A 27,193-nucleotide genomic window follows, 5' to 3' on the forward strand; every position below is an offset into this window, starting at 1 on the left:
CAGTCTCCATCTCTTTACACTTTTGGCTGCAGGGGAAAATCTGCTCCGTTGGAACCCATTCTCCTCCTTGCTCCCGGCTTTTCCTCTCAGAACGTGATTAGTATTTTTTTTCCCCCAGATGTGCCTTTGTTTCCCATCTGTGTGTTCTGCCTGGAGCAAATTTGTCAAGATGTTTATTTTTTGGTTATATGTACACAGTGTTTGGGATAGATGCAGCCATGGCAATCTGCTTTAATCCTAGAGCATCTTCAGTGGACACAGGGCATTTCTTTTAACCAATTTCAATATGTCTGACCCCAGATTAATTGACACTATGTCTCATCACCAGCAGGTCTAACTTAGCTACTCAGGCATATTATGACAGAGGGAGACGGGTGTGTGTGCTTTGGCTATTACGCTGTTTTTTAAAATTATTATTATTATCCCTCTTTTCTCGCTCATGGCAGTTTTTCTAGAAGGACATGACAGGCTTTGCCAAGCCGTGCTGCCTTTTACTGATTCAGGAATTTCCTGGCTATTGAGCATGTTTTAAGTATGACTGCTTTTTGGATGTTGGTGCGGATGTAGGTTGTTAGGCCCAGTTTCTGAAGGTTTTCTGTAAAAAAAAAAAGTTGATGTGATGCCGGTGACTGATGTGACTAATGGAATAATTGTAACCTTTTCCTGTTGCCATAGTTCTTTAACTTTGATAGCCAGTGGTGTATACTTTTGTCTCTTTTCCGCTTAGTTTTCTACAATATTTTTGTTATTAGGTATTGGTAGGTCAATGAGGTAGGCGTGCTTTTCTTATTTGTTGATAACTATTACGTCTTTTCAGTTGCAAGGTGTTGTCTGGTCCATATGAATTGTTCTATCTCAGCATAGTTTATGATCTGCATTTTCCAATTTTGTTTCGGGTGAGTATGCATAGTATGGTGTGTATTGTTTGATGGTGTAGGTTGTTTGATGAGGTCAGCAGCAGCATCTCTTTACCACCAAATTGCTGAAGTCTTCTGGGTGGTTCACAAAAATACACATATAATGAAAGAGAATGAAAACATCATATAAAATCTCCAACGTACAATAGTTAAACAAGTTTAATAAGCTAAAACAGTTACAATAAGATACTGGACCTGATAAAAGCAACATACAGAAATGCCTGGGAGTTGATACTTAGATAAACATATTACTCACACTGGCGCACGCCCAATTCAGTTTCAGAGAAGAAAGGGATGGTACCCCGTAGTCACTGATAGCCTGCATCAGCGAAACAGTGGGGAGAGAGTCTTTAAATGTCTTCCTCACCCCTTTCGTACTTCTCAAGACCATCGCGTCCTCACTGCTAAGCCTTTTGGGTTGGTCATCTTAGCGGTGGCATGGCAATCAGGCAGGACTTTGCATGTCCCTGCAGTTACAGAGAACTCATGGAGGAAGTGTGTATGTTCTTTGCCTCTTGTGCCTCTGTGGCAGTTCTAGGGCCTCCACAATGTTCCTGCAAGCTCTTCAGGCTGTGCCTTCTGGAACCAAAATGGATTCTTCTGCCAAGGATCCAGGCAAAAGGTGGAGTCCCCACTCCCTCCAGGTGAAGTAAAGGCAGAAACCCTCTTTTGTAAAGGGTAGCACTAACAGGACCATGGAGAGCTCAGAGTGAGCTTTGCTGGCTGGCACTCTCTCGTACTAGAACCATAGGACGAGGTCATCTCAGCAGTAAGCTGAAGCCCTCTGTTGACAGCCATGATCCATAGTGTGATCAGCTCCACCACCCTCTGGAGGAGCTGACTGGACTGCTTAAGGGCCTGAACCAGATTTTGTAATCTCAGATGAGAGATGGAGGTTCTGCTAGTGGTTTTTCCTCTGACTCAGATGGTGACGGCAAGGCTATGTCTTCCAGCCGAGAGAGGCAGAGAGCTAAACATAGCACCTAGTGGCTTTCCCCTGGAAAAGCAATCTGATCCACGTCTTCAGCAAAGTCTTCTCCTGTACCCTGAAAAGGCCAAGGGCCAGGGGACATGGCAGAGCAGGTATTGATCTCCGTTACATGCATGTATTTATAGTACATTATGGGAACCCAGTGGAGGTTAATGGCTCCAGTGTCAGTGGGGCAGTGAATCCGCTCTGGGTTTCAGTCAGAACCTGTCAGAACCCTAAAGGAGCTCTCCAAGAAACATCTAAAGGAGCTCTCCAAGACACCATCCTCCACTGTGGTAGCCAATGGTGCCCCATTAGCTAGGTCTATTGTTTCGTAGGTTTAATGCCGTTCCAGTCCTTTGACTTTCCTGAGCTTCTACCTCTGCTTAAATCTAAGGAATGAACTGGTTCCTGGATCAAGCTGTCTTCCCTCCTTCCTATGCTAATTATAACTTGGCCTTTGGGAGTTGTTAGCAACCATGCGTGTGGCAGCTATTTATCCTCAAACTAAACATAATTCTTCCAGAACCCATCCGGTCAGACCCTTTTAGCATCTCTGCAAAACTAGACCATTTCAGTACTACAAACAAATATCCTATATACCCTTGATTGGGCGGGGAGGAGGAATTTACAGGTGCGGAACGCAAATGTTGAGTCATTCCTTCCCACCCAACTCCATCAAATTATAATTCTGTGTCTCTTTTCCTAGAAACCCTCACTTTCTGTTCTCAAAGGAGCTGTTTTAGCATAGCAGCTAAGACACTGAGCTATGAACTGGGAAGTGCCAGGTTTGAATCCCGATTCTCCCATGGACTCACTAGATGTCCCTGGGGAAGCCATTCTTTCTCAGGCTCCGTCCCCCATATGGGGGATAATAATACTGGCGTACCTTACAGGAGAGTGGTAAGCGTAGAGTGGTAAGCGGCAGTTACTGCAGCCAAAACTCTCCCCACAGCCTGAGTTCGATCCCAGCAGAAGCTGGTTCTCAGGCGGCCAGCTCAGGTCGACTCAGCTTTCCATCCTTCCGAGGTGGGTAAAATGAGTACCCAGCTAGCTGGGGGAAAGGAACCACGACTGAGGAAGGCAACGGCAAACCAGCCCGCTACAAAGTCTGCCAAGAAAACGTCAGTGAAAGCAGGCGCCCCTCTAGGAGTCAGCAATGACTCAAGTGCTTGCATGAGAGGTTCCTTTCCTTTCCTTTCCTACCTTACAGGGTTGCTGTAAGGATTACAGCTAGCTAATGCTTGTGAAGAGCCCTGAACATGTGAAAGCACCTTCCAAATTTTCAGTCTTACAAATTGATAGTGATGATGGGAACTTTTTATTTTTTATTTTACTGCTTTAAAAGAGATTCACTGGCTCTTGACTCACCTGTACAGAAAGGTCCATAAAGTCTTTTTGGGCTGGGTCTTTTTCTTATTGTGGAATAGCCTGCAGGAGGAGACTCGTCACCTTGACAGTCCTTTAGCATTCAAGAAATCTATCAAGACTGATCTCTTCCGGCAGGCCTGTCCAGTGGAATTTTAGGATGCTTTTAGTATGCTTTTAGGATGTTTTTAGGATGTTTTTTAACAGTGTGTACTATGTTTTTAATTAGTATTTTATGTGTTTTGTGCTTGCTGTTGTTCCCCGCCTCAATCCAGTCAGAGAGGCGGGTAAGAAATATATTATTATTATTATTATTATTATTATTATTATTATTATTATTAGCAACAGGTGTCTTCCTGGGTATGGTGCATTCTCACTCCTGGTTTGACCTCCCACTTGGACTCCTGGTACCATGCTGCTCCTGGTCCAAACTCTTCCCCACTTTTTTTTTTTTTAATGTGAATATTAACAAAACAGAACAAAAATGCATTGTGAAAAAGAAAAACAAAGAAACGTTACATATAAAGGAATATCATCATTTTCCATCAGATGTGCCATTCATTTAAAAAAAGGGGGGGGGGGGAGAGAGAGTTATGCATAGGTTTCAAGAAAAGCAGACCACATATCCATGTATTTATCCACTCGCAAGTCACGCGTATATAACACCCGTTCAGATATTGATAGTGTTGTTAAGTCCTCAATCCATTGCATTATGGGAGGTGAGCATTTGTCCAAACTCAACATCTGGTCCAAACCTTGGTTAGGCCTCATCTAGAGTATTGCGTCCAGTTCTGGGCTCCACAATTCAAGAAGGATGCAGAAAAGCTGGAGCGTGTTCAGAGGAGGTCAACCAGGATGATCAGGGGTCTGGAAACAAAGCCCTATGAAGAAAGACTGAGAGAACTGGGCATGTTTAGCCAGGAGAAAAGAAGATTGAGGGGAGACATGATAGCACTCTTCAAATACTTAAAAGGTTGTCACATAGAGGAGGGCCAGGATCTCTTCTCAGTCCTCCCAGAGTGCAGGACACGGAATAATGGGCTGAAGTTACAGGAAGCCAGATTCTGGCTGGACATCAGGAAAAACTTCCTGACTGTTAGAGCAGTACGACAATGGAATCAGTTACCTAAGGAGGTTGTGGGCTCTCCCACACTAGAGGCCTTCAAGAGGCAGCTGGACAACCATCTGTCAGGGATGCTTTAAGGTGGATTCCTGCATTGAGCAGGGGGTTGGACTCAGTGGCCTTGTAGGCCCCTTCCAACTCTGCTATTCTATGATTCTGTGATTCTGTAACTTCCATTACTTAGTCCTGACAGAGCTTTCTTCCTTTTCTTTTCTTCCCCCTTTTGCCCCATGTTTCTAAGGCCTTAGCTAGACCTAAGGTTTATCCCGGGGTCATCCCGGGGTCGTCCCTGCCTGCTCCCGGGATCCCCTGTGTGTCATTTACATGAACAGGGATGACCCCGGGACGATCCCGGGATAAACCTTAGGTCTAGCTAAGGCCTTAGATATTCAGCCATTATTTTAAACTATAAACCAGTTTGAGTTACTTGGTAGAAAGATAGTAAATGAAGCGCATAAATGGCGTGTGTGTGTGTGTTTCCCCCTGAGCGTCTTATCTCAGGGGTTCTGTGACACAAGCCCTTTGAGCCAAGCTCGAATCTGCTACTGATTTCTTCTGAGCAAAAGGAAGAGCCGGGGAAGATGATACTTGATGGCCCTTATGAGTGTTAACCTCGATTCATCACGGACTAGCTGCTCTGTTTCCAGAGCTGGGGGGAAGGTTTGGTTGGTGAGATTTGTATGCATTTCTGCTGTAGTAAAACAGAAAAAGGAAAGCAGGCTTATTATTATTATTATTATTATTATTATTATTTATTTATATAGCACCATCAATGTACATGGTGCTGTACAGAGTAAAACAGTAAATAGCAAGACCCTGCCGCATAGGCTTACAATCTAATACAATCTTGTGTTTTGTGCCTGAGAGGAGGAGGAGGAGGAGGAAGTAGAACTCGATTCCCCTCCCCAGCTGTTTAATTTTTATTTAATTTTATTTTTGATTCCCGCTATGATTCCCCCACCCCTGCCATCACCCAACAAGGGAAGGTTTTGTAGTTCAGCCTTGTAAACCCAGCTGTGTAGAGCATTGATTGCTCCTGCCTGGAGCAGGGATCCTGTCAAGTTGCTCTGTGAGTTGAGTCATCTATTGACAAAGCTACTAGCCAGCAGATGATGCTGTGCAGCTCTACTACGCGCCCTGCTCCCACGATGGATCGCTGATAGCAGCTGTCAAAGGTACTTGGAGGGTCTACAGCACAGGACTCTGCATCTGCTGAGAAGAGAAGACGGAGAGGGTGGAGAAGGAGGGGGGGAGAACTTGACAAAAGAGCACTATGAATGCATACCTTCCTAGGCAGCACAGCTGCTGCAGGGGGGCTGATGGGATTGATCCTGCCAGAGGTGTGCCTACGCTACCCAGGGATGCCCACTGTGCCTGTGGTTGGCAGCAGAACTCTCAGGGGCGCTTTTATCATCATCATCATCATCAACAACAACAACAACAACACCATCACCAGGCGTTGCCGCCTTCTGCTTCTGGACCCCCGGGTCCGACACCGACACAACCCAGGGCTAAATGTAGCACATCGTGGGACAATGTACAGAAAAGCCCCCCTAAAACCATAGCTAAGGCAAAAGGGGCAGGTGGGGGATGGTGGTCAGATTGTACCTGCCCCCACAACTGGTACCACCCGGTACAGGTGAGCCTCTTCTTCTTCTTTTTTTCCGAAGTCATTCAGAGTTGATGGACTCTCGAAGTCGAGGCCAAAACTAAAAAGTTTAGTTGTTTGCTTTGGGGAGTGTAAAGTTTGGCAGTGAGGGCTTGATTGTGGCTTCGCGAAGCTTTGTGTGTGCGTGGGGAGGGGGAGGCAGGTAACAAGATGTGCTGTCCATTTTTAACAGGTATCATTCTGCAAATTCTAGCATGTGGGGAACCTTAAGGTATTGCCAAATGCTTCCCCTTCACGCTATAATTGCAGCCTTTTTTGTAGATGGTTGTCTGTAAAAAGTGCTTTCTTGGCAGGCATGCTGCAGGCTTTGTAAAAATGTGCCGGTGTGTGAAAATGTGGGTGTGATTTCCTTTTAGGCTACTTTTACGCTGATGCATCTCTTTGTAAAGAGAGAGAGAGAGAGAGAGAGAGAGAAGGGGAAACAAATACATTTGAAATCTATTTTGAAACCTGTTTTGAGGAACAAGGAGAATCATATAGGACTATCTAAAAGATCATGCAGCTTTTCTTATTATTATTATTTCTCTCTCTCTCTCTCTCTCTCTCTCTCTCTCTCTCTCTCTCTCTCTCCTCTCCCTCTGTAATTCAAATATTTTTAATAAATTAGTTTTGGTTTGAAATCTTAATTTACATTCTGTCACAGTTACTTGGATAGAATTGTGATAAGAGTCATTTTGTTAAAGATATCCAAGTAATGCGAAGGTAAATTCATGGTAATTCTTCTATGGCTGATTTATTCTGAAATATATCCATAATTCTCCCCCTCTCACATGCATACACAAATGCGCTCTGTGTGTGTGTGTGTTTTCCCTATTTCTCCATCAGACACTTTAAATCCTGTTCAAAAGCTACTGCATACCATCTTCCCAAATCATGTGTGTGTGTGTGTGTGTGTGTGTGTTTTGAGTTGAATTAATATAATGGAGTGGTGTTAAGGACTGTGATCTCAGTGAGATAATGGGTAAGCAATCCTATAAATAAATGCTTTCTTTGCAGAATGAACTAGATTTCCAATAAAACAGTGTTGTTTAAATGATTGTTTTTCAGTAAATGTAAAAGCAACAAAACACTGCATCTTGGTATAGCAATATTGGCTTTATTTTGTATAGTATCAAATATGTTGTATGAGCAGGGACCCCCCCCCAACACATATATATTTTGATTATTCTGAGTCCTGGTATCCTCCTGAGAGCTTTTTGCAGAAGAAACAAGCAAATGAGCAAACATGCACGAGGTCCCTTGCTATGGGAAAATCCAAGGATAATAATTGAAAATTCTGTTTTGTACTTATCAGTCTCATTTTGTCAGCCAGTGGTGTTACATTTTGGAAGACAGTATAGGTTTTTGCTTTCTGAAATTAAAAGAAAGTTAAAAGAAAATTTCATCAGAATATAGATAAATGTGTAAGCCTATTTCTTATTCTTATTCTTATTTTGCCTGAAACTGAGAGTTTTTAAATGAGAGCTTTGAAAAGTAAAATGGAGTACACTACATTCATCCATTCATTTATTCATTTACGTGGCTAGCACCATCAATTTGCAGAGTAAGAGATGGAAAAGGGTGGTCTCTGCCCACCAAAACATTTGCCATCTAAAATCCCAGCAGGCAAGGCCACTTTTAAAAAAGTACCTTGCGTGAGTACATCACTAATATTTCAAGACTTCAAAGGTCTCTACACTGGGAAATTGCAATGCCAGGAATACATGATTCTTGTGGGTTTTTTTAAAAAAAGAATATTCTGTATCTGGAAGCCTTGGGGAAATAATTCTGTATATTCAAATCTAAATCAGGTTGGGTTTTTTTGTCTTCAGTTCTGAGATGAACAGAAAGACTGTGGCCATCAGAAGTTTGTTTGGCTTAAGAGATTACCCCTATCTGCTGGTTACATTCAATCAAGAAAATAGTAACAAATATATGAAAGTCTGCCATTGGATGGAATGTAAATGTAAATGGGAGGGGGGGTAACCCTCCTTCAGCCAGATCATTCACTGATACTAGTAGCCGCATACATCCATCTCTTGGAGGCCAATCTACTTGTTACACCGAACACATCTTGCATAGTCCCAATGACACTTTTAAGGAAAAAAGGTGTTTTTTGGGGGGTATGAGTGTTCTTAACCCTTTCCCCACCCACTGGTTTCCTGCTGCAACTCCTCCCCTCATGTCAACCAGAGTTCCATACACTTTTGTTCTTCAATAGCATACTAGTATAACTTTGCCTATGTAGAATGCATATAAGTTTTCCTACATAGAAGCCATAGGATTCCATATATTCTAACCAGGGCTGTGCCTGGACCCCCCAATCCACTTCGGAGGCTGATTCGGAACTTCTATATTGGCCCCAACCTGCTTCGGCCCAAATCAGGCTTGGCCCACTCTGGATACAGATTCAGATCTGAATCTAGGAAATCTGGGAAACCTGATCTGAATCTAGGAAACACCCTAACCCCCAATGCTCAGCCCCTGGACCCAGCTGGGCAAAGGGCTGTGCTGTTTCCCATCTGTGTAAGTGACTATGACTTACTAGACCTGACTTATCGTGCCCAGCAGCCACCCACTGCTCCATAGAGCCACCATTTTTACTAAAAGTGGGGGCTCTGTATTGTTGTAGATCTATGTTGCACACCATGGCTGCCGTAAAGGTCCATTTTTTGATTTGCACAATTTCCCCATTCACCCAAAGTGAGCAGCGCTCACAAACAGGAATTGGACAGGAGATGAGGTGATGTCTGGAGAAACCTGGTGATCTCGGACATGGCTCGTTCACCCATCCCTACCTCCATGTTTAGAAGCAGTGTACCCTGGAATACCAGATGATGGAAGACGAAGGAAAGAGGCAGAATTCTCACCCATCTGGCTGCACCAGCCAAATGCAATAGGTACAATTATTCCTTGTCTGGAGTGGACCATATTCTATCTGCTGTTAAAGATGAGGCGGATGTTAGAAAAACCCTAATTCAGCACCACAAAGATGGCTGTATATAGAGAGATTCAAACACAGGCTTTTAAGCACAACACACTCAATTTTCTTTTCTCCTACATGCAAGTTTTTCAGATCTCCAGTTCTTTTTGTCTCGAATATGTAGAATGGTGCTGATGTTGGTGAATTCTTATCAGAACCGAACTGAAAAGGAAAGCTCACCCATCCCTAGCTATTAGGGCTGGGCCTCGCCTTGGTCCCAAAGTCCAATTCTGAGCTGAAGTGGGCAAATGCAGCCCACCTCAGCCAGAATCTGCTTTGAATCCAGGTTGGGCCATCTCAGTCCAAAACAGCCAACTGATTTAAGCTCATTCTGCTAGCTATTTCCTTCCTGCCATGCTGGTAAGTTTCTTGGAGACTTTGGTGGATTGCATCTAGAACAGGACATTGAATTTGATGGACTTATGTTCTTCAACTGTAATATTTATTTTGATCAGTGTAACAGGTATTAAGTTTATTTCCATCTGGATATTTAATGCTTTCTAATGGACTCTTTTTATAGAAGCTGGTCTGAGTACTGTGCTTAGTTCTCTCTAAACTCACTTTCCAAAATGCTCATTACTTGTACAGTGAACTTTAAAATCACTAAGTTTATTCTCTACGATTTGGGAGTAGAAGTGGAAAGCCATTTTAGATGCTAATGAGTTCATTTCCTCTTAGAGATGAGACCCAAAAGCATCTTTGTACTAAATATGTGGATAAAAGTAAATGATCGTACCGTAAAGGTCCGTTAGGAAAAAATAAATAAAAAGGTGGTGTTTTAAGTGGAATCTTTCTGAATTGGTTTTTGGAGGCTGATAGTAGCGATTCAATGTGATGCTTTCACAAGTTCTTAAAAAAGATATCCGAGAATTAGTACATTCATCCTAAATCACATCAACAAAATTGAAATGGTTAATTAAGGAGGGGGAGAACCCCCTCCCCCGGTATTAAATGCTGCTGTTCTATAATCTGTAATGGCAAGTTATTTGTATTATGATATAAACAATTCAATATTGCCTACTATTTATATACTATCTTTCCCTAACTTTTTCACAAGCCTATGCATTTTTTCAATTGCTTCAGTATCTTTATTACACGAAAAGCCAAGGTAGCCGTGCTGGTCATAAGACAAATGGTAAAATTCACGTTAGGGTAAAATGCACAGCCTTTCGAGATCTTGAAAGCTTCCACAACTTTAGGACTTTATGGAGTTAAATGTGCTTGGCAGAATTGTCTCTGGAATGCCAGCAGGTGTCCAGACCGGAGCCTGGCAGTTTGGTTTACGTGCAAGGCCTGGAATAGAGACAATTCGTTAATTGAGCCAAGGGGAAAATGTATTTAAGATGTCCATGTTTAAAGGCATCTTGTTGTAAGGTTATTGTCAAGTTATCAGGTTGTTAAGCTGTTGTCATTGCCGTTGTTGGTGAAGTATGCTGTAAATCTCTATGACCATGTAAAGGAAAAGTTTTGTTTTCAGTAAAGTTTCTTACTGACAAAGTGAAGTGAGTATTTGATTTCTTCCTCAAATAAGACTCTAAGAGCTAGTAACCAGTGTGCTTCCAGCTATTTGCAGTCAGCACACTCTCTGGAAAACTATTCAATACCACAACACCAGGTTCCAGCTGGACATTAAGAAAAACTTCCTGACTGTTAGAGCAGTACGACAATGGAATCAGTTACCTAGGGAGGTTGTGGGCTCTCCCACACTAGAGGCCTTCAAGAGGCAGCTGGACAACCATCTGTCAGGGATGCTTTAGGGTGGATTCCTGCATGGAGCAGGGGGTTGGACTCGATGGCCTTGTCGGCCTCTTCCAACTCTGCTATTCTATGATTCTCTCTCTCTCTCCCCGCCCCCCCCCCCCATTTCTTATGTTTAGCACAGCTATCAATGAACACAATCCATCCCCTCCTGAGAACACGCAGGCCTTTGGCTGATCTGGCAGGATCCTTCTTATGCTCTTATGTTCTTATGCTGTTTTTGAGTATCATGTTTCTGCTTCCTGTATCCTTGGATGATATGTAATTAAGTAAGACAGCAAGGCCAGCTGCGAAATGGCCATTCGAGTCGTGTTTACACAGTTCATGAAAATGCTTACTCCTGTGTTGCTGATTACATCCAGCAGCCTTTTTTAAAAAGGACATTATTTATTATACCGCAGGCCTGGAGACCTAGTAGATTCCTACCCCCACCCATCTTCTTAATAATCTCCATTAATTTTGGCTCCTGTAGATGGCTGCTTACTCATAAATGTATTACTGGTGCATGCAGTTAATTTCATGGAGATTAAGCTGTCAAGGATAGAACGGGCAAGACATTGCCACTGAAGTCAATGGGAGTTTTGCCATTGACTCTAGCAGGATGTGGATCACCTCTTTGAGGGCCTTGCTAGACAAGGGGTTAGTGCGGTGCGAGGCCCGTGCTCGCTCCTGTGCATCCAAATGACGCACAGGGGATCCCGGCCTCAGCCAGGGCTCGAGCCGCCCTGGAACCGCGCTAACCAGAACCACTTGTAGCGCGGCTCTTCCTGCGGTCCCGGCCTCAGGTCGGGCTGAGGCCGGGACCATGCGCGTGTGGACCGCTCTGCCGCTTTTCCTGGCTACCGCATTTATGCGTGAGTAGCCAGGAAAGGCAGGGGACAGGCTGCAGCGCTCCCGCCACCACCGAGTCCCCGGCCTCCGTTTCCCGCCCCCCCCATGTCCCCGACCTGTGTTGGCCTCTGCCACCAAGTCCCTGGCCTGTGATGCCCGGAGCTGTCATATCTCCCAGCCGGGCATCACAGGCCGGGGACTCGGCAGCGGAGGCCATCACAGGCCGGGGACATGGGGGGGGCGGGAAACGGAGGCCGGGGACATGGGGGGTGGGAAATGGAGGCCGGGGATATGGGGGGGCGAGAAATGGAGGCCGAGGACATGGGGGGTGGGAAACGGAGGCCGGGGATATGGGGGGGCAGGAAATGGAGGCCGAGGACATGGGGGGAATTGCAGGTGGGAGACATTGGGTGTGGGATCGGACATCGTGGGTGGGGGGCGGGTGGGAGAAGGAGAACGGGGTCAGGGGGAGAGAAGGAGACTTAAAAAAAGCTACTTACCTTTCCTGGCTCCTGCTGCCTCTTTAAAAATAAAAATAAAATGGCGGCCGCAACAGCTCTCCTCCAGAGCTTGTTGCAGCTCCCGTCTGAATAAGGATGAGATCTCGCATTATTCCTAATGCGAGATCTCCCCTCCTCTCCTCCGGATTATCAGGTAGGTCTAGCAAGGCCCTTAGTTGCCTTGGAGATCGGTTTTACTTCAGTTACTCTAGTTCAAGTCTTGTCCCACCAGGACATTACTGTTTCTCTTGGGGAAACCCAACTGACTCTTACGACCCATGGCTGGCTCACAAAGCCTTTGGCACCCAAGGGCTGGCAAATGATTAATATGCTATGGAATGAATGTTTAAAAATTAGGGCTGTGCACTGGTTCGGGACCAAACCTTGAATCTGAACTGAAAAAGGCTGATTCGGTCTGCCTTGGTCCAAATCCATATCAGCATTGGATCGGGCCTTTACAGCTGTGGTAGTTTGAGATCTTAGATCCAGGAAACCATAGAACCCACATCTTCTTTAAAATGGCAGCTGTCGTCACGGATGGGCAGCTACAAGATGGCTCAGGTAAGTCACAAGGGCCAGGGGGGCAGTGGCTCCAAGTTTGGGGAATGAGCGGGGAGGGATGAGTCCAATGGACTTCCGGTTGGCTTTGTGTCTGGGAACCTACAATGGCCAATCCACTTTGGGTGTCTGAATCTCACTTCAGATCTAGATCCGGGGCCCAAAGCACCCAGAGCCGAATCAGGGCTGAATCGGAACCTTCAGATTGGCCTCTAGAGCATATGAAAGGGGCCGTGCACAGCCCTGTTACAAATGCATCTAAGGTACAAAATCCTGGGATACTAATCCATTGGGGGCTACGTTCAGTTCTCAACCTCTGCTCAGCTCTGGAGCCTTTATAGAAGATGGAATACTCCCCAGAATTTTTCAATGACCCCAGGTGGAGTATTCCCCAGAAATTTTCAGTGTGGCTTTGTCCACCTCTGATGGTCTTCTAGAGGCGGATCCTTGGTTCTCTGATTAGTATGTTTCCATTGACATGTTAGATACATCATTCTGTCCCACCACATGTGAGGGACCATAACTCAGTGGGTGGAGCTTCTGCTTTGCATGTAGAAGGCCCCAGGCTTAAGCCCCAGCATCTCCAGGTGGGGCTGGGAAAGACTCCTGTCTGAAGCCTGGGAGAGCCACCACCAGTCAGTGTCAACAGTATTGGGCTAGATATACTCAGGGTCTGATAGTTCCTATTAGTGATCCACTTCATGTTATTTTCCTGTCATGATCAGAGGCTGGGGCGCTAAGGGAGAGAGGTATGGAGGATGGATGGATAGATGGATGGATGGATGGATGGATGGAAATAGACAGCATGGTCAATCATATTTCAACTGCATGAACAATCATATTTCTCCCTCTCTCAAAATACTAGAACCCAGTGGGGTCACCCCATGAAGCTGATTGTTGGGAGATCCAGGACAAATAATAGGAAGTACTTCTTCACACAGCTCATAGTTAAATTATGGAATTCACTACCACAAGATGTAGTGATGGACACCCATCTGGATGGCTTTAAAAGAGGGTTGGATAAATTCCTGGAGGCGAAGGCTATCCATGGCTACTAGCCCTGATGGTTGTGTGCTATCACCAGTATTAGAGGCAATAAGCCTGTGTGCAGCAGTTGCTGGGGAACATGGGTGGGAGGGTGCTGTTGCACCATGTCTTGCTTGTTCATCCCTAGCCAATGGCTGGTTGGCCACTGTGTGAACAGAGTGCTGGACTAGATGGACCCGTGGTCTGATCCAGCAGGGCTCTTCTGATGTTCTTAACTGGGGTAAAATCCCTGGTTAGCCTAAACAACAATGGATGGTGGTGTCAGGGAGGGGGGACCTTTATGCCTCCCTGAGATCATCTGGGGGGTAGTTGTGGGGTACTGAGAATATTCATAATGAATCGTTTTAGTTCTCCCTGGGAATTAGAATCACTGCCTTGACCCCTGTTTTCTCAGGGGTGACACACTATAGGGAGGCCTAAATGCTTCTGGATGGGCCACAATTCCTGCGTCCCAATCTAGTGTATGTCACATATGCAGGGGGGCATTTGGGGAGTGCTTGTATTTGTTTACAGTATTTATACATGTGTATTGGCTGAAATAAGTTTTATTTTCCTGCCCAAAGCAGCAGAAGTATTGTGAAAGCTTCATTTAGGTCAAAGGGGGAGTGTGTGTGTGTGTGGGGGGGGTAACTTTCCACCAGTGGAGGCAGGTAACTGCAATTTCAGTGGGGCTGTGAATCGATTCTATGTTTCAGTCCGACCCCTAAAGGAGATGCCAAGTTGCTGAACCTATTTTGGAGATAAGCTTCAGCACTTTGGATAGCTCCTTGAGCATTCTGGCTCAAAGTTGAAGCCGCTCACTTCCACTGCTTTCTCCTGCTGAGGGACACTGTCCCTCTGAGGTAATCTGTCAAGGGCTGCAAGCTGATGGTTGGTAGGTCTGAAGCCAGTAGTGGTACAGCCACAGCCAAAAGTACCATCCTTTTCCCCTTCCTGTTCCTGCCTCCTTCTCTCCCTCTCTCTCTCTCATTGGGCATGTCTACACCAAAAGGGTGTAGGGAGAGGGTCGCGGACTTACCGGCTTCTGCAATCCTCCCTGGGTGTCCAGATGACCACACAATGTCCCGGAAGAACGTCACACCCACCATTTTGTTTTTTAAATGAGAGGAGTGCACATGTGCTCCAATGACAAGGTAAGGAAAAAAATGTTCCTGTTCCCCTCACCCCCAATGGGACGGAGTGCCTGGAGAGCTCTGTGCCCGTGCCCAGTTCCCACCCCCTCATGTTTACTCGCGAGGAGGTGGGATGAAGCCGGGATGGCCGCACACACCTCCTGTGGTCTCGGGACGATTTTCCAGACCTTGGAAAAAATCGGGCTAAAATCCGTCGCATTTATCCGAGGGAAATGTGGATGCACAGTTATGATCCCGGGACAATCCCCAGGATAAGGACCCGTATAGACATGCCCTTTCTCTCTCTCTCTCTCTCTCTCTCTCTCTCTCTCTCTCTTTCTCTCCTGTCCTTTCTCTTTCTCTCTTCCCCCACCTCTCCATTTGTTGAGTGGGTTTCTGGGGGTGGGTGGGGAGATAGCACTTGCTGGAACCATGGACTGATTACTTGCCAAGGACTTCTGAAATTGGGTCAAGGCTGACAAGATGCCCACCCCTGATTTAGCTGGACTCTGATTGGCTATGATTGCCCGTGGGCGGGCGTTGAGCTGTGCACAAACAGCATCTCGAAATTCTCCACCCTATTTGATGGCAGAGGAAATTACAGCAGGCGGGGCGGGTGGCTGCCAAGCGCTCACGGGGGCCTGGCGCTGGGTGTGCCCAACTGAGTCTGACTCTATGACTCTATGAAATGTGGCCTTTACATAATTTCCAGAGCCTCCATTGTTGTGCATCAGATGAGGGTGGACGGCTGCCAGGTGATCGTCAGGCTGTGTAGCCACTTGACTGGGTTCAGTGGGTGGATGCAGGGGAGTCTGTTGGACTGCTGAACCCCGTCAGGAGCCTGCGACATCCCTGCCAGCATAACTGTTCCTCCCATCCCTAGCAGGGAGTGCAATTTAATAACTCCTAAGGTGCCTGCTAACTCTATGATCCACTCTGGAACTTGCTTAAAATCTGTTCGAGGCAAAATCTGCTTATTTCTTATGTATCAACATAGCATCAACATCTACATACCCTCTCCCATAACATTAAACTGCATCTAATTGCTGAGACTAGTGTTCTTCCAAGGAGCTGCAATGTTTTGCTACTCAGACATTTGCTGTTATATGGGTTATTTTAAACCAACTGAACCATCTTGTATCCTTGTATTCAACTCCTGTTTCCATCTCCTCCTAACTTCCTTTCCTGTGTAAGCTTCCCTCTCTGAAAGTGGCACTCACAATTTCTATAGCATATCTGGTATGCAATCCTACCTAAGGATCATGCACATTGGCTTAGTTACTCATGCCTTTGACATTTCCAAGCCAGACTACTGTAATGCACTCTTTGTGGGGCTGCCATTGAAGACAGTACAGAAATTTCAGCTGTTGCAAAATGAGGTGGCTGGGATTCATTTGGGAGGTTCAGCATTTGGAGTTTCTCACTCCAGTGTTAAACCTGGCTGCCTATTCACTTCTGGTCCCAATTCAAAGTGCTGGTTTTGACCTTTACTTGATGGGCCACTTGGGCCCATATAAACCCGTCCTAGGTTCGAAACCAGCTGCAGAGCCCCTGCTCACATATCTGCCAGGTTGGCAGTAGCATGAAACAGGGCCTTCTCAGTGGTGTCTCCGCATTTATGGAACTTCCTCATTAGACGGATAAACATTTGGCCCACCCTGTGTTTTGAATTAAACAGGTCCTGTGGACATTTCTGTTTCCACTTCCTTTCGGTTTGGGGTTGACTTAATTATGGTTCTTGCTTTAATGTGAGAATATTGAAGAAGTTGCTAGGCTGATGTTATGATGGGTTTTATGCTGCTCTTTTAGCTTTCGTGTTTTTATGGATAATTCTATATTTATATTTAGGGTTTTAGTACATTGTATTGCGTTTACATCTTTTATTGTGAGCCATCTTGAGAGAAGATTTTAGTTCTGAAAAGTGGCATAAAATATTCTGAAATGAATATAATTAATAAATATATCCGTATAGAACTCCTAGGTTGGACCTTAAAGACCTTGCAGTTTCAGAGTGCCATCAGTTTCTTGAGTACCGTTAATATCAACCAGCTGCTGCACTATTCAGGAGGAAAAACGGAATCAGCTGATTTTTATTTTTTTAAAAAAAAATTCTTCCTGTACAGATTTCTGTGTATTCATGGCTGATTAATGCTATTGTTTCCCCTTTCAAAACAGCAGCAGCTCTACTTTCAAGATGTCCTTATTTCCTATTCATCTCTGGATATCTACGCTGCATCTTTCCATGTTTAGGTAACTTACAAATGCAGCAGTATGTAGATGCCATATTTTCCAAAGCTGATAATAAGGGACATCTTGGCTCTGCAGCTCTCTCCACATATTCCATTCCCCACCCCTTTCCTTTCCTTTTTTTCTCTCTCTGCCAAACACTTTCAGGCTCAACAGTAAAATGGCAAATACTGGTCATATTATTTTCCCCACTCGAGGTGGGAATGTTTGAAACCGGTAGCATGGCCCCGCTAGCCATGCTTAACAGCATTTTGGAATTCCAAAAGGGCCTGGCCAGCACAGGCGGACAGTTGCTGAGGTCCAGAGGCTCAGACGGCCATCATCAAAGGCAGATGACACCGCTAGCAGCTCATTCTCTCTCTTCCATCTCCCGCTAGGGGTGTCACGAGAGCCAGAGTGGATCCGGGAGTTTGTCGGACACCCCCCCCCCCAGTGAGTCAGGTGCTCTTGGTGTGAGCACAGACCCTGCCCTCACACCAAAATTGCACACTCCCCACCCCACCGTGCATCAATGGTGGTTGTAAAGGCCCCATTTATTCAAGGCTAAACGTGAAAATGGAGCATTTGCGCCTTTACCCTTGTGTAAATGGGACCTTTACACCCCCCCCCATTGATGCAGGGGGGTGGGTGTAATTTTGGCAGGACGGCGGGTGTCTGCGGACAACGACGGTGACAGGGCGAGCGTCTGCCAAGGTGGGTGTTGGTGAATTTGCCCATCCCTATCTAGCCAACTGGCCCTGCTGGAAAGTACTGTGGCAGATGGCCAACTGAGCTTGCAGGCCCTGTGGCACACCATTTTAATATATATATATATATATATATATATATATATATATATATATATATATATATATATATGAATGATCTGAACCAATTTAAATTGGTATGTTGTGGTGCCTGCAGCTTTGGCTGGCCAGCTATCATGGCACTTCCAATGGGGCCAGACAAGAAGGCAGGCAAAGGGACGGACATGGAAGACGCGGGAAGAGGAAGAAGAGGCACTGCCATTGTGGCCAAGTGAAAAAGGGAAGAAGGGCTTACTGGCAGGGCATCATTGCTTGTGGTGATGGGGCTGGTTGTTATGCAAGGGAGACCCATCAGCAGCACTATGCTGAGGGCCCACTGGAGTCTGGTGCCATCCCTGTCCCCTAATTTGAATAAAGGAACAATGGGAGGGATTTCCCTCTTGGCTGCTGATGTCATAGTCAGATACTACTGGGGTGGGTGGGGGATGCTATGTTTAGGGACAGTTATCCACATTGGAAATGCACAGGCTTAGAATCCTAGAATAGTAGAGTTGGAAGGGGGCTATGAGGCCATCGAGTCCAACCCCCTGCTCAATGCAGGAATCCACCCTAAAGCATCCCTGACAGATGGCTGTCCAGCTACATCTTGAAGGCCTCTAGTGTGGGAGAGCCCACAACCTAACTAGGTCATTGGTTCCATTGTTGTACTGCTCTAACAGTCAGGAAGTTTTTCCTGATGTCCAGCCAGAATCTGGCTTCCTGTAACTTGAGCCCATTATTCCTTGTCCTGCACTCTGGGAGGATCGAGAAGAGATCCTGGCCCTCCTTTGTGTGACAACCTTTCCAGTACTTGAAGAGTGCTATCATGTCTCCCCTCAGCCTTCTCTTTTCCAGGCCAAACAGGCCCAGATAATAATAATAATAATAATAATAATAATAATAATAATAATAATAATAATAATAATAATAATAATAATAATATATTTCTTACCTGCCTCTCCACTTGGATCAAGGCGGGGAACAACAATGAATATAAAACACATTAAAAACTAATTAAAAACATAATATACATGATTAAAACATCCTTAAAACATCCTAAAAAAAAAAACATTCTAAAATTTCACTCGGTAGGCCTGCTGGAATAGATAGATCAGTCTTTATTGCTTTTTTAAATTCTAAAAGACGGTTAAGTTGCTGAATCTCCTCCAGCAGGCTAATCTTCTGCTGGGAGCAGCAGAAGATAAGGTCCTTTGGGTAACAGTTGTCAATCTAGTTTTGGTTGAGTGAAGTAGATTCTTCTCAGAGGACCTGAGTGTGCAAGGTGGATTGTACGGGAGAAGGCGATCCCGCAGGTAGCCTGGACCCAAACCATGTAGGGCTTTAAAGGTAATAACCAACACTTTGTACTTCACCTGGAAACTAATTGGCAGCCAGTGAAGAGATTTTAAAACTGGTGTAATGTGGTCACCCTTAGGTGTACCAGTGACCAGCCTGGCTGCCACATTTTGGATTAATTGAAGTTTCTGGTCTAGGCGCAAAGGTAGCTCCATGTAGAGTGCATTGCAGAAGTTGAGCCTCGAAGTTACCAGCGCATGCACTACCGTCTTTAGGTCTTTCAACTTTAGGAAGGGGCGCAGCTGGAGTAACAGCCCAAGCTGATAGTAGGCACTCCTGGCCGTCGCATCTATCTGGGCTGTCATTTGGAGCGACGGATCCAGAAGCACCCCCAAGCTGCAATCACAGTCTTTCAGGGGGAGTGTAACCCCATCTAGAACTGGTTGACACACCTCCAATCCCAGGTTGTGGCCCTTGACAGCAAGCACCTCCGTCTTGTCTGGATTCCGCTTCAGTTTGTTTTTCCTCATTCAGCCCATTACCGCTTCCAAGCATTCATTCAGAAGAGACACACTATCCTTAGCTGACGCTGTTGTCGAAGCCATAGAGAAATATATTTGGGTGTCATCAGCATACTGATAGCACCCCATGCCTCCGGATGATCTCTCCCAGCGGTTTCATGTAAATATTAAATAGCGTTGGGGAAAGGATGGCACCTTGCAGTACTCCTTGTTTGAGGAGCAGCTATCCCCAGGCATCACCATCTGGACCAGAACCACCGAAGGACAGTGCCCCCGATTCCCAATCCCTCAGGCCTTCCAGAAGGATACCATCATTCTTTCAGTCTCTCCTCATAGGGCTTTGCTTCCAGACCCCTGATCACCCTCATTGCCCTCCTCTGAACCCCCTCCAGCTTCTCAACGAGAGGCTGTTACCTTCCTTTCCCACAGAGCTCCGTGATGACACTAGGGAAGAATATTATCCACTCCACATATTTATTTATTCACTCATTCATTTATTTATTCATTCATTTATTCGTTACATTTCTGTACTGCCCAATAGTCATGCAGATTTATGTGGAAACAGATCACAATATTTTAATCCCTCCCTTGTTTACAAGATTATTAGGCTTTTATCCATCCAAATCTTTTTTCTCTCTTAAGAAAATGTAGGATAAGGCTATCAATGGTTATTAATTGCTATATGACTTTGCATGCCAATTGATTGAACACATGTGAAACTGACAAGAACTGGAAACACCTTTCCCCCATGGCCAAATGGGACAGGTCTTGCCTGTGATGGGGAAGTGATTTAGGAGCAGTAGGTGGACAGAGATGACTGATCACATGACGGGAATATTATTAGAGGGATTGTATATAGTATTGGAAGGAAAATCCTTGCTTCTCTTTGCCTTCTTTCTGCATTATTTATTCTAGTACCACCCCACCAATATCAGCATTGCTGGTTGTCTCCTCAGATGTCCCCAAAGCTACCAGTTTTTACTTTAGCTCTGTTGGTGCAGCCAAGTGACAGGAACATCCTGATTTCTGTTCGGCAAGGCTTGTTCCATGTTTCCTGAGCAGTGTGTGTCATCTTGCATATGTGTGTGCTTGTAGTTCTGAGGTCATTGGTTCCGCTGCTTTTCCTGGGATGCATCTCTTGAGGGAGACCTGAATCCTTCAGAATATGAGAGCCCTTACAGGTAAAGTGGAAGTGGAAAGACTTAAAATGATTGGTTTCCACCAGGTGATGAGCAAACAGTGGAACACTGAACTGCTTACCTGCAGCCTATGCAAGCACACACTGTGATGTTCTGAACTGACTTTTTAAATTGGCTGGCATTTATAATCATTGCTCTGCCATATGCCATCCCTGATTTGCTCTTGGTTATCAGCATGCAGGCAAAATTCTGTCAGATACACAACTATGGAGAACAGTCTCCGTGTTAGCTGATGGAACTAAAATAGGAAGAGCATTTGAGAATCACTGCTTCATTTTTGTTTTTCAATCCATCTCTTGTTTATAAGATTAGGAGGCCAATAATACATCCAAAACTTTTTTTCTCTCCAAGAAAATCTAGGATAAGGCTATCAATAGCTACTAGTCCTAATTGCTATATGCTACCTCCAAGATCAGAGGGACCATGCGTAGGGTGACCATATGAAAAACAAGGCAAGGCTCCTGTATCTTTAACAGTTATATAGAAAAGGGAATTTCAGCACCCACCCCAGTCCCTGCACCACTGGTTCTTTGTATACTTAAGAACATAAGAGGTGCCCTGATGCTGGATCAGTCCCAGGGTACATCTAGTCCAGCACCCTGTTCACACGGTGGCCAACCAGCCATTGGCCAGTGACCAGCAAGGCAGGACATGGTGTAACAGCACCCTCCCACCCATGTTCCCCAGCAACTGGTGCACACAGGCTTACTGCCTTGAATACTGAAGATAGCACACAACCATCAGGGCTAGTAGCCGTTGATGGCCTTTGCCTTCAGGAATTTATCCAACCACCTTTTAAAGCCATCTAGATTGGTGGCAATCAACACATCTTGTGGTAGTGAGTTCCATAATTTAACTCTGCGCTGTGTGAAGAAGTCCTTCCTTTTATTTGACCTCAATTTCCCACCAGTCAGCTTCATGGGATGACCCTGGGTTCTAGTATTTTGAGAGAGTGAGAAAAATTTCTCCCTATCCACATTGTCCACACCATGCATCATTTTGTACACCTTTATCATGTCTCCCCTTAGTCTCCTTTTTTTCCAAGCTAAACAATCCCAGTTGATGTAACCTTCCCTCGTAGGGGAGATGTTCCAGCCCCTTAATCAGCTGCCCTTTTCTGCACTTTTTGCAGCACCCGGTGAAATTTTCTCTTCATCACAACAATCAAAGGTGCAAGAGGCCCACCTATAATGACTTAAAGGGTGACTATATGGAAAAGAGGGCAGGGCTCCTCCACCTTTAACTGTTGTGATGAAGAGGGCATTTCACCATGTGCTGCATGCATACGAATGACACCTGCTGAAATTCCATTTTCTATACAACTGTTAAAGATACAGGAGCCCGGTCCTCTTTTCCATATGGTCACCCTTTAAGCATGCCTCTTTATGCCAATTGCTAGGGAACATGAATAGGAGGGTGCTGTTGAACTCAGGTCTTGCTGTTGGACTTCCCACAGGTACTTGGTTAGCCATTTTTGGAAAGAGGGTGCTGGACTAGAAAGGCTATTTAATCTAATCCAGTAAGGTCTCTCCTGATGTATGTAGCAGCTTTCAAAGAGGAACCATCTGGTATCCTCACGGTAAGCATGTTTACTAAGTGGATTTAGTGAGACCTGGATGGTTTTTCATATTGAGAGAAGTGTCCTGGCCTCTGTCCCAGGTGCTGTTTCTCCTTTTGGAACAGACTCTTCCTACAATGATTGACTGACCTGGGTATCTTGAAGATGCTGGAACATCATGCATCTGAAGTCTTGATCATAATTGTTTAGCTTTCCCCAGTTGTGAAATGAAGGTATCTTACAAGTTACCTCCCCAGTTATTAGTCTGAGAGTATGCAAGATTCCAGGGGACTTAAACAAGGGACCCAGGCAGTGTGCCCTAAGTGTTATCCTCTCTCCTAGGGATGTCATGAGTGCCAGACTGAGTACCCCGAGTCAATCCCCCAGACCCAGCCAGGTGTATTTGGCGTGAGTGCAGACCCACACTCAAGTGCTCATGGGGGCCCTATGAGCACACAGCAGTAAGTAATTCACTGGGGGGCGGAAAGTGCACAATTTTGGCAGCGAGGGCGGGCGGCTGTTGAACACTCGCCGGGCCAAGCTGAGCCTCAAGAGAACCTTGTGTGGTCCAGCAAGAGGGTGAGAATGGTGGTGGTGAAAGGGCAAGCATCCACCAAGTCGGATGCAGGTGAGTTCACCCACCCCAGTCCCTGCACCACTGGGCAGCTCATCAGCTGAGTTTTCCAGGACTTGGTGAGGCAGGAAGCCAAGAGCAGCTCAGTTGACCAGGGGTCTGGAAACAAAGCCCTATGAAAAGAGACTGAAAGAACTGGGCATGTTGAGCCTGGAGAAGAGAAGATTGAGGGGAGACATGAGAGCACTCTTCAAATACTTAAAAGGTTGTCACACAGAGGAGGGCCAGGATCTCTTCTTGATCCTCCCAGAGTGCAGGACACGGAATAACGGGCTCAAGTTAAAGGAAGCCAGGTTCCAGCTGGACATCAGGAAAAACTTCCTGACTGTTAGAGCAGTATGACAATGGATTGAGTTGCCTGGTGAGGTTGTGGGCTCTCCCACCCTAGAGGCCTTCAAGAGGCAGCTGGACAACCATCTGTCAGGGATGCTTTAGGGTGGATTCCTGCATTGAGCAGGGGGTTGGACTTGATGGCCTTGTAGGCCCCTTCCAACTCTGCTATTCTATGATTCTATGATATAGAGGCTTGGTTCGTCAGGCTAAAGAACACATCAAAGAATAGTCATAGAGATTCCTGCACCACCTCACCTGCCTGCCTGCCTGCCTGCCTGCCTTCCTTCCTTCCTTCCTTCCTTCCTTCCTTCCTTCCCCTGGACTTCTACCATTTGGAACCGGACCAAGTGCCAGCCCAGACTTTGGATACATACCAGCTGGTGGCCCCTCTGTTTGCTTTTCTGGACATTGACTTCTAGCTGATGTGGACTGTGTACTCAACTCTGCGTACATAGAGCTGGGAGTACATGCAACATCAGCGATGCTAACAAATCAGGCCTGGGTGAAAGACCACTTGGAGACCCGTGTAAGTTGCTCTGAGCTTTCTTCAAGCATAGCGGTCTAGACCTGAAAGAATGAATATTTGGAAGCGGATGTGATGATAGCATTCTAAGTGGCTTTCCACTTTGTTGGTTTCATACGACCTATTTTATCTTTCTGCCTCCAATTTCAGTGAATTACTTCCTGCCCATGATCTTCAGTGTGAACTGTGCCATGCACAGTTAATGGCTGATTCTCCTGACCTTTCCTGTCAAATGCTGAGTTTAGTTTTCGCAATAGATTTCATGAGGACGTGATGCATATATTTTATCTGGTACATCTATGAAGGTACGATTTTCACCTTTCAGCCCTATCAGGGCAATTGTTGTTTGGATCTAAGGCTGTATCTGCTCAAGGCAGAAGAGACTAAAATCCATATCGGATGAAAGGCGGTTGTTCCTGGTGTTGTTGTTGTGCTTTTACATTGACCTTCCTTCGTCTTGGGACGCAAATTGGGAGGGGAAAGTTGCGTTGCAGCTGCCAAATCTGCAAGCTGCAGCATCTTCAAACTGGAGCTGGAGATGATGCTACAAGCCCATGAAAAATGCATTTTTAATGGAAAAGGCAACTGACCTTTAACTGTTGGGTAGCTCGTGGGAGTGGTTAAAGTGAAGCTGGCTTTGAAGTGGGCTGAATCTGTCACGAGGATAGAAGCATTCTTCTTAGCGTTTGCTCCTCCGACATGAACGTGTTCTTCCCATTTTCAAAGAGTTGTCGAAGCGTTAAATGAACCATGCCATTCTACTGTGTTGTAAGGGAAGAAGCAGACTTGGGGGGAGGGACAGAGCCAACAGCACACACACACACACACGGCACTACATTTCACCAGTCTTAGGCAGAAAATAGTGATGTCACCGAGACTCATGTTTCCAAACTCAAGATTGGGAGCGTTGGGAGATTGTTGTGGACATCTCAAAGACAAAGGGGTACTTCAAACGGACAATTTTTCGTGAGATCATCATGGTTTGGTCACCATTTCCCCCGCGTGCTTTACACAACACCGTTGCCATGCAGTTGTTGTCCCACGTCTTCCCCTCCTTTCTCGTGTTATTTTGCTATGAGGAAAATGCAGTACTTTTGAGCGACCATGGGATGAATCATAGAATCATAGAATAGCAGAGTTGGAAGGGTTCTACAAGGCCATCGAGTCCAACCCCCTGCTCAATGCAGGAATCCACCCTAAAGCATCCCTGACAGATGGTTATCCACCTGCCTCTTGAAGGCCTCTAGTGTGAGAGAGGCCACAACCTCACCAGGCAACTGATTCCATTGTCGTACTGCTCTAACAGTCAGGAAGTTTTTCCTGATGTCCAGCCAGAATCTGGCTTCCTTTAACTTGAGCCCATTATTCCATGTCCTGCACTCTGGGAGGATCGAGAAGAGATCCCGGCCCTCCTCTGTGTGACAACCTTTCAAGTATTTGAAGAGTGCTCTCATATCTCCCCTCAATCTTCTCTTCTCCAGGCTAAACATGCCCAGTTCTTTCAGTTTCTCTTCATAGGGCTTTGTTTCCAGACCCCTGATCATCCTGGTTGCCCTCCTCTGAACACGCTCCAGCTTGTCTGCGTCCTTCTTGAATTGTGGAGCCCAGAACTGGACGCAATACTCTAGATGAGGCCTAACCAGGGCCGAATAGAGAGGAACCGGTACCTCACGCGATTTGGAAGCTATACTTCTATTAATGGAGCCCAGAATAGCATTGGCCTTTCTTGCAGCCGTATCGCACTGTTGGCTCATATTCAGCTTGTGATCTACAACAATTCCAAGATCCTTCCCATTTGTACTATTGCTGAGCCAAGTATCCCCCATCTTGCAACTGTGCATTTGGTGTGAAACCACCATAGTTTCCCCATGTAATCCTATGCCCTGCTTGGGCGTGCGGGTGTTTGGCAGTGCAGTGTTGACATCAGTACAGGTGAGGATCAGTTGGGAGTGTCTCCTCCCGTCCATCCTCCCCTCTGTTCCTGCTCAGCTCCATATTTCACCACTGCCAAAGCAGATGGGCTATGGGGAACAGGACATGAGCACATGCCACCCCTTTCCATTTGATCCCCTCTCCCAGTGTATCCTTAAGCGAGAAAAGATACTGATTGCTTTTACTGGGACAATATTGACTTGCACATGGGGTGGGGGAGGTGGGCTTCCGAAGATGCATCCCAGAGTGCAGGACATGGAAAAATGGGCTCAAGTTACAGGAAGCCAGATTCCAGCTGGGTATCAGGAAAAACTTCCTGACTGTTAGAGCAGCTGCCTCTTGAATGCCTCTAGTGTGGGAGAGCCCACAACTAGACTTGCATGGGAGAACCTAATATGCAAAGATTTCTGCACTTAGGATTAAAATCTAGGGGGGGTGCGAGTGTCCAACTGGGTCCACAAGGACAGGGGACACTCCCCCAGGTCCAGCCCTCGTGGATCCAATCAGATGCAGTCAGCGCAAGTGAGGACCCACACCCAAGCACTCACGAGTCCCCCGCAGGTGCTCAGATGCAGGTCTGCCCTGGCTTCCAGCCCTTTCCCCCCACTGTGTTAATGGTGGACATGGAATAATGGACTCAAGTTACAGAAAGCCACATTCTGGCTGGACATCAGGGAAAGTGTCCTGACTGTTAGAGCAGTACAACAATGGAACCAATGACCTAGGGAGGTTGTGGGCTCTCCCATACTAGAGGCCTTCAAGAGGCAGCTGGACAACCACCTGTCAGGGATGCTTTAAGGTGGTTTCCTGCATTGAGCAGGGAGTTGGACTTGATGGCCTTATAGGCCCCTTCCAACTCTTCTATTCTATGATTCTATGACTTCTGAACTTGCAAATAATCAGTGCTTAACAATGGGGAGGGGGTGGTTCTGCTCTACACATGCTGCCTTGAAAACTTTTAGCCCTTTCTATTCACTCTCCATTGGAGAGAAGATGAGTTCCATTTCATGCTGAGCAAGGGGAGGGGCTACACCAGAGAGGTGGATGTCTGGTAACATCCTGCCAGACTCTACCCACCTGTGAAAATGGATAATTATTATTATTATTTATTTATTTATTTATTTATTTATTTATTTATTTATTTATTACCCACCTCTCCCTTTGGATCGAGGTGGAAATCAACATTAGTACAACAAATCAACACATCTTGAAAATTCTTTATTTCACATTCATCTAGGTAGGTCTGCCGGAAAAGTCTAGTCTTTAAAGCTGTCATGTAGCATCATGCAGAAAAAGAAACACCGGCTGTATAAAGACCCCATTTAAATCCTGAAAATAATCTAGAACAGG

The 27,193-nt window shown here is 45.8% G+C and overlaps 1 protein-coding gene across 8 annotated transcripts in view; it reads left to right on the plus strand.

Moving 5' to 3' along the window:
* Window positions 1-27,193, plus strand: part of DLG2 (discs large MAGUK scaffold protein 2) — a 1,258,440-nt gene that overhangs the window by 782,615 nt on the left and 448,632 nt on the right. The window contains exons 1-2 of one of the 8 annotated variants that reach the window (XM_063127207.1): window positions 23,892-23,914; window positions 24,062-24,216. The exons of 5 other annotated variants lie outside the window; for them this stretch is intronic. In XM_063127207.1, the coding sequence (XP_062983277.1) occupies window positions 24,211-24,216 (6 nt within the window). In that variant the 5' untranslated portion in view covers window positions 23,892-23,914; window positions 24,062-24,210. Of the gene's footprint in view, window positions 1-23,851; window positions 23,915-24,025; window positions 24,217-27,193 lie in introns of those variants that run through there. 2 more of the 8 variants (XM_063127204.1, XM_063127206.1) reach the window with 2 other exon arrangements.

Source organism: Elgaria multicarinata, chromosome 5 (assembly GCF_023053635.1).
Source record: "Elgaria multicarinata webbii isolate HBS135686 ecotype San Diego chromosome 5, rElgMul1.1.pri, whole genome shotgun sequence".
NCBI classification, from domain to species: domain Eukaryota; kingdom Metazoa; phylum Chordata; class Lepidosauria; order Squamata; family Anguidae; genus Elgaria; species Elgaria multicarinata.